Raw genomic sequence first — 7,767 nt, forward strand, 5'->3', positions numbered from 1 at the left:
ATGTGATAAAAATAATTGAGGCCCTGGCCAGTTGGCTCAGAAGTAGAGCGTCGGCCTGAAGTGCGGGGGACCTGGGTTCGATTCCCGGCCAGGGCACATAGGAGACGCGTCCATTTGCTTCTCCACCCCCCACCCCTCCTCCTTCCTCTCTGTCTCTCTCTTCCCCTCCTGCAGCCAAGGCTCCATTGGAGCAAAGATGGCCCGGGCGCTGGGGATGGCTTCTTGGACTCTGCCCCAGGCGCTAGAGTGGCTCGGGTCGTGACAGAGCGACGTCCTGGAGGGGCAGAGCATAGCCCCCTGGTGGGCAGAGCCTCGCCCCTGGTGGGCGTGCCACGTGGATCCCGGTCGGGCGCATGCGGGAGTCTGTCTGGCTGTCTCTCCCCATTTCCAGCTTCAGAAAAATTTAAAAAAGAATAAAAAATAAAAAAATAATAATAAATTTACTTGTTCTTTATTTTAAATATTGTATTTGTTCCCGTTTTGTTTTTTTACTTTAAAATAAGATATGTGCAGTGTGCATAGGAATTTGTTCATAGTTTTTTTTATAGTCCGGCCCTCCAACGGTCTGAGGGACAGTGAACTGGCCCCCTGTGTAAAAAGTTTGGGGACCCCTGGAGTACAGCATGGTGACTGACTTTAAGATCAGTTTCTTCTTCTTCTTTTTTTTTTTTTTTTTTTTGTATTTTTCTGAGGTTGGAAACAGGGAGACAGTCAGACTCCCGCATGCGCCCGACCGGGATCCACCTGGCATGCCCACCAGGGGGCAATTCTCTGCCCATCTGGGGCATCGCTCTGCCTCAATCAGAACCATCCTCAGTGCCCCGGCAAACACTGCTCCAATGGAGCCTTGGCTGCGGGAGGGGAAGAGAGAGACAGAGAGGAAGGAGAGGGGGAGGGGTGGAGAAGCAGATGGACGCTTCTCCTGTGTGCCCTGGCCGGGAATCGAACCCGGGACTCCGGCATGCCAGGCCGATGCAATACCACTGAGCCAACCGGCCAGGGCCAAGAGCAGTTTACTTCTTAAAGAGTCAAGTGAACTTCTATAAACTAGATACAAATAAAAACTGTCATTTTGAACAGGTATCATGGACAAGATCAATAGTACTGTAGAGTATTTTAAGATAAATACAGTAAAAGATACACAAGGTCTGAAGGTACAAAATAAAACTAAATACTAAACTGGAAGATTGAAAGGTTAAAGAAGATCCAGATAAATGGAGAAACAGTCCACGCTGGTGACTAGGAAGGCTGGCTATCACAAAGCTAGTCAGTTCTCCCATAACTGACCCATACATTCAATAAAAATGCAATCTAAATCTGTCTCAAATGAGTTTTCAGGCAACATGACATGCTTATCCTAACATTTATATGGAAGGGAAAAATGCGGAGAATAGTGAAGATATGCCCAGAGATGATACCTAAGACGCAGGCACTTTCTTTAGCAGAGATCAAGATGTCTTATCAAGAGGTAAAATTTAGGACAGTCCAACACTGGCACAGGAATAGATAAATTATGCAACAGGATTGGGAGCTCTGAAACACAGAAACACAGATATGGACCAAAAGGACTCCAGACACTGCCAAATGTTCGCTAAGGGTGAAAATCGCCATCGACCCGATTGAGAATCCCGGACATAAGAATGTGGATGCACATGTAATATTTCGCATCCAAAGAGAGAATAGTCTGGGAAACAAGGCTTGGAGAGCACAAAGCTCCACTCGACTTCACCAGTTTCTGGCGGGTCTAGTAAAGGGAGCCTGAGGAGCAGGAGGGAGGCAAAGGGGGCGGGACTTTGGTGGGTGAGCTTCCATGGAGCTCGAAGCTCATTGTTGCCCGGCCACAGCCACAGCGGAAAGGAAAGGCAGTGCTGGAAGCTCATGGGCCTTTGTGAAAAGGGCGGGAAAGACAGCGACAGTGTCCCAGTCTTCCCTCAAGTCTCTTGTCTCAGTCTATGGATTACAACCTGCTAGAGGCTGAGGTAAGCACAGGCTGAAATCAGGAAGAGGGACCCTCGGTCGATTGCCACCCTTTGTCTTTCCTCCTGCCCTCCCTCCCTCCCGCTCTGGATCTCCAACGCCTTCTCCTCTCTTCCACCTCAGCAGGGTACCTCCATTCGTTCCTGATGACCCACTCTGCCCCTCCCCACTCAGCAGAACTGCTGTGTGAAGACTCATTGCCCCAGCTTCCTGAGCCCTGGCCTCTACGCCCTGAAGCAAGGCTCATGACCCTGCCTTTGATTCTGAGGAGGGTGGGGCAGTGAATGATAGGGCTGCGTGAGAGGAGGTGGTGCAGTGCAGGTGCGTGGGGGAGGGGGGAGTCGAAGCAAAAGTGTGTTCCAGCATAATTTTTGAAGCATTGAGTAGAGTATGGAAGGTTTTTGGGGTCGAGTGCTGCAGGAGAGAACGCATGGGTTTGCATGAAAGCAGGGAAGGTGTGTTGGTGCAAGAGAACAATTAGCATGGTGAGGAGTTGGCTGTTCACAGATCAAGGTGTGGCATTTGCTACGGGGCTGAACAAACACGTATTCAATGAATAATCGAGAGAGGGGATGAATGAAAATAATTATTGAAAGAGGAGCTTAGGATCCATCAGAATAATATGATTTCATGTGGTGGCAAGGTCTGCCAGCTTAAAAGGGGAGCAAGGAAATAATTAAGATTCTGGTGGGCTGCAAGATAACTACCAGAATAGAGTGTGATAAAAATAATTGAATATAGGGCATACAGAGAATAGTAATAGAATTGAGTGCCAGGGGCATAGATTCATGAGTGGGCAGTGAATGAATACAGAAGATTGGGGAGACACTCGTGAAGGTGGATGCCAGGAAAATAGTTGAGTACAGCAGAGTATAGGATGATACATGATAAGAGCAACTGGTAATAGTTGAAGGGGGCACAAGAGTGCATGCATATGCCTGAAAATGGGGTCTATGTGGAGTGAAAGTCAGCAAGGGGAATAATAATGAGATTGAAATTATACAGGACCCCAGCCAAGAGTTTCTTGGAACAAGGCTATGCATGAGTGGGGCTTCCTGGGAAAGAGGCTACATGAGCAAGAAGGGGGGTGCAATCTGATTTCAGCAGTGAGCTGGATGGAGAAGGATACAGCCCCTTCAGATGGGGTTTGCCAAGGTCAGAGGAAGTATGTTTTGGGGTAGGAAACTATGTGGCCATCCTGACTTCTACTCCTGGACCTAGAACCAAGGATTCTGATGAAATGCCTGCTATGCCCTGCTGCCCCTGCAACTCCACCACTGGGCTTGAGACCAGAACCCCATGGGCGATTAAACTTGGCCTCAGAAGAGCTGTAAGTCACTGTGCCTGGTGCCACAACTACGACATCACTGACCAAACTGAGAACCAGGAGTGTTTCTACCTCTTCCAGGCTTGTGACTCTCACAAGTGTGACCTCTTCTCATGAATATGCTGTCTGACAAGGGGAAAGGAGGTCAGGCCTTCTCTAAATGTGACTGACTTTAGACATTTGCTCTCCCACTTGACAGAGCACCACAGGGTCTTACCTGCTGAGAGTGCCTTGAGGACGGAGCAAGGGGACCATGTAAAGAGGCACGTGACTCGAGGACTGATGAAAAGTAGAGCCACACCTCCCAACAATTGCAGCTTTGTCAAGAAGTTGGCCATTCAAGGAGGAGTTCCCAGTGAGTGTTTCTGGCCAGGGAGGGAACCTGGGTATGGATGGGTATAGGAAGCATGAGTAGTTCTGTCACCAGCCCTATTACCCAACTTTGATGTGGCTTTGGGCAAGTTGCTCCTTGGGCCTTAGCTTCCCCAACTATAAAACGTCTCCATGTCATCTACCAAGTGTTGGTGGAAAGGAGAAATCCATGCGTGTGTGTTGATGTGTGTGGTGGTGGTGAAAACGTCCAAGGTGAGAAGAGACCTCAGAAGGAAGATGACGTACAGTGTGGTGGGGTAAGGGGGAAATGATCTCCTAAGCTGTTTTCAGTCTCTCACAGCAGGGACGGTAAACGTCATTCCCTAGCTTAAAGCCCACCCATGTGCAACGCCCAGGGAGGTAAAGAGAGTCTGGGGCTAGTGGGGGAGGCTCCCAACTTAGCCACTGCCCAGACCCCTTCCTCTGTGTCTTCAAGGTCTGGGTTCTATCCCTAACCCTACTGCAACTTGCCATCTGGCCTTGGGAGAAAAATACTTCTCTATGGGCCTCAATTTCCCCAGCTGCGAAATGAACAGTAAGACTAGCTGGTCTTCAAGGTGTTCTCAGCTCTGACATTCTGGGCTCCTATCCTCATCCCAAAACATGCCCACATCTCTCCATGGCCTGCCTGCTACCTGACTCCAACCTGTGCTCTCTGCTCCTGCAGACGATCTCCCAAGGAGCTCTGCTGACCGGTCAGACCCCCAAATCTTTGTCTCTGTCCTGGACTCCAGCACCCTTGAAGAAGCAACTGACAAGTTCTCCTTCCAGGAATTCCCACAAGCCACCTACCCTGATCAACAAGATGTGAGTAGAGTGCAAAGGAGCATGGCGCTAGTTCTGTATTGTGTTATTGGGTGCCCATCTTTGTGTTTGATGCCATGGGAGATGGAAGGAGGAACTGGAGGCAGTGGTGGTGGTGGAAGAGGAGGTGGAGTAGAAGGGGAAGAAAGCGGCATCTCAGACTAACCGGCACAGACAGGGCTCTACAAGCTCTGACATTTCTGACTTGTGAGAAACTTTGGACAAGGGAGTTTAGGTCTCCAGGTCTCCAGGCCTCCATTTGTTTCTCAGTGTGCTGTGAAAGCCAACAATATTCTACACCTGTAGCATTGACAAGAGGACTAGCATAACACCTGCCACGTAGCAGGCCTTTAACAGATGGAGGCTTTTATTCCACATGAACCAGATTGATGGGATAGAAGGTCCTGCTGAAAAGGGGTCCATGATAGTGAGGGCCACAGAGGCCGAGGCAGAGTCCAGAGACCATTAGAGAAAGCCTCCTGGAGATGAGCCAACCTGGTCCTTCAAGTCCCATGGGGATTGGGGACTATGGAGGCAAGAACCAGTCCCTGAACAGGGACAGTAACCATACCTGTCCAGGTGCTCTGCAGTTTAAAACACAGATACCTGTGATTTCCCATAATCTTCACTGTTGCTCTGAAACTTTTGAAAAAACTGGCAGAAATTAGGGTCTCGAGGAAGATATAGAGAAAAGAGATAGGAAAGAAAACAGGCCAAGCAGAGGAAAGGACCTGCCCAAGCCCCAACAAGTAATGGTCAGCGGGCATGCATTCAGACTCTCACATTCAGATACTGCAAAATCCGGCCCCTCTCTGTCTACTGGTAGTGTGTGTCTTCCAGAGGGTTTAATCGCCCAGCCTCTCCTTTCATTGCTTCTAGACACTCAACTCTGTTCCTCCAACCCTATCCACCCTTGACCCTCTTGTACTGCAGCCAAGGGTTCTGGGAAAATAGTTGGGTCCAGAACCTTGGCAGGAGCCAAGGGTACAGCAAATTGGAAGAGCAGAACATCTCGGGTTGGGTGGAGCCTTCAGGGGACCTGGGAACTGAGGGGGCACTTGTCACATGAGGCACGGAGGTGTTGTTATGCAGTTCCTGTTCTCTCACTGCCTTTTCTTTGTAGGTCCCCACAGCTTCTGACCAGGGCTCGGTTTCTGACCTTTTAGAGAGGCAGCGACAGCTGGAAGCTGCCGAGGCTCTGCTGATTCTGAGAGAATCTTCCTAGGCCCCTTCAGGCTCCATCCTTGAGTTTCATCAGGTAGTTTGGTCCTTGAAAGGAGAACATGGGGTGGGAATAGCTGGGAAATGGGAGGCTGTTGTGGTAAGCGGGGCATAATTGGAAGGTCAGGGTTGGTGGGTTGAACCTCCCTGGGCCCAGGCACCCAAGCTCCTCAGTCTGAGGCCTGAAATAGCAGTTGATGGTTGTTCAGTGAATCATGAGTTTATCGATCTTTGTACTCAACATCAAATGTCCAGTGCCCTGATGTCAAGAAAGAAGGAAACTGGGGCCCTGAGAGTGGCAGGGACTTGCCCTATGGCAGTAGTCAGCAAACTCATTAGTCAACAGAGCCAAATATCAACAATACAATGATTGAAATTTCTTCTGAGAGCCAAAATTTTAAAACTTAAACTATATAGGTAGGTACAATGTTATTAACTTAATTAGGGTTCTCCTAAGCTGGCCTTTGCTAAACACTGAAGGGGCCAAAGAGCCGCATGTGGCTCACAAGCCGCGGTTTGCTGACCATGGCCCTAGGGCACGTAGCATATCAAGTGGAAGAGCCAGGTCTCCTGACTCTCCACCCAGAGTTTTCTACCCAAACCCTTGTCATCTGCTGTGGCCTGGGGAGGGCATATATAGGTGATAAGAACCTAGTCTGGAAAGGGATTCTGGTCCCTGTCTTCAGGGAACTAACAGTCTAAATGTGGAGCCCGGATGCCTTCACAAGTTGTGTTTTGCAGCTAAATCTCAATGATGGGCCTGTAGAGGAAGGACTGGTGGTGGTCTGAAGAGAGGTAGACACCTGGTCAGGCTGAGAAAGAAGGCTGGCCACTCCCAGACCAAAATGGTGGGTGGGGTAGAGTGTGTGAGTGAAGCAGCAACCCTGGAGGAACTGCTAGAACAGAAGGGGATGAGGTTGGAGAGGTGACCAATCCCCGAGGTCTGTCATGCCAGGCTTAGGAGGCTGGACAAGCAACTGTGGATGGTGAGGAGCTAGGGAATGTGTGAGCTGAGGAGCACCGTATTCAAAAACCCTGGGCTTGGCAAAAAGAAATATGATGGCTGTGATGGAGGGACTAGTGGAGGCACGACTTGAGGTGGGCAAATCAACCGAGGAAGATTTCTGTGCAATAATAATCCAGGTGGCCGAGCCTCGATTGGGTGGAACAAAAAGGAGGGAAAGGTCAAGAGGGGAAATGGATGTGAGCTGACCCTGACCCCTTCCTTTGTGTCTATAGCTCCTGCTGGAGATAGAGGGTTCCACCCTTCTAGCCCCTCTCCAACCCAGGCCAGCCAACTCTCTTTCTCTGCCTATTGGACATCTGGGGCACATCTCCCTCTTGACCTAGAAGTCCAGATGAGGAGACCTGTCTAGAGCACTGCCTGTTTATGTATTTGCAAAATGTTTAATGTTCAAATGCACACACACACACACACACACACACAGCCTTCAGGTAGTTCTATAAGCTTTCAGACCCTTTTTATTATTTGGGGCAATTTCTTGCCTGAGGGAAGATATTCTTGTACCTCCATCACTTACTCCCTTGGATCCTGGGGTCTTTAATGTCATATAAAAACAAAATTATGCAATCTAAGCTGGGTAGCCTCGAAATAGTGTTCGGTGTGTTTATGTCTGTATGCCAGCGTTTTTATCTGACTCGTGATTGTGAACATACCAGTGAACTCATGTATGTATCCATGCATGTGAAAATTTGATGATTCCCCTTCCCTATTTTTGTGTTTATGTTTTTGTGTGTGTGAACGAATAATAAACTCTTGTTGTTGAAGGCACTGAGATACAAGAGTTGTTTGTTACCACAGTATAACCTAGACTATCCTGACTCTAATGGACTTGTTCAATTCACTTTTCAAATTGAAAATCACCTTACTCAATAACCGGAATTTCTTGATATGACTGGGTAAGAAAATGGTAGAGAATTAAGGATAGCAGATTTATTTATTCAGCAAGTAAGTGCCTACCCTCTGTCTGGCATAGACTGTGTCCAGGGCCACAGATTGAAATGTCTGCAGGCTTCCTATATTAACAGGGTGACATTGATTAATA

General features: G+C 48.7%; 1 protein-coding gene and 1 non-coding gene across 2 annotated transcripts; both read left to right on the forward strand.

The window, feature by feature from the left end:
- Positions 1 to 20: 20 nt before the first annotated feature.
- Positions 21 to 96, forward strand: TRNAF-GAA (transfer RNA phenylalanine (anticodon GAA)). Its single transcript has one exon. It is a non-coding gene; the product is annotated as a tRNA-Phe (tRNA).
- Positions 97 to 2,407: 2,311 nt separating this feature from the next.
- LOC136317712 (doublesex- and mab-3-related transcription factor C1-like) lies at positions 2,408 to 7,051 on the forward strand. The gene is given in 10 exon segments (XM_066250489.1): positions 2,408 to 2,432; positions 3,504 to 3,659; positions 3,785 to 3,933; positions 4,344 to 4,483; positions 5,360 to 5,382; positions 5,385 to 5,419; positions 5,604 to 5,801; positions 5,957 to 6,020; positions 6,941 to 6,977; positions 6,979 to 7,051. Coding segments are annotated over 10 exon segments (900 nt in total).
- Positions 7,052 to 7,767: the final 716 nt, after the last annotated feature.

This window comes from Saccopteryx bilineata, chromosome X, assembly GCF_036850765.1.
Source record: "Saccopteryx bilineata isolate mSacBil1 chromosome X, mSacBil1_pri_phased_curated, whole genome shotgun sequence".
Lineage (NCBI taxonomy): Eukaryota > Metazoa > Chordata > Mammalia > Chiroptera > Emballonuridae > Saccopteryx > Saccopteryx bilineata.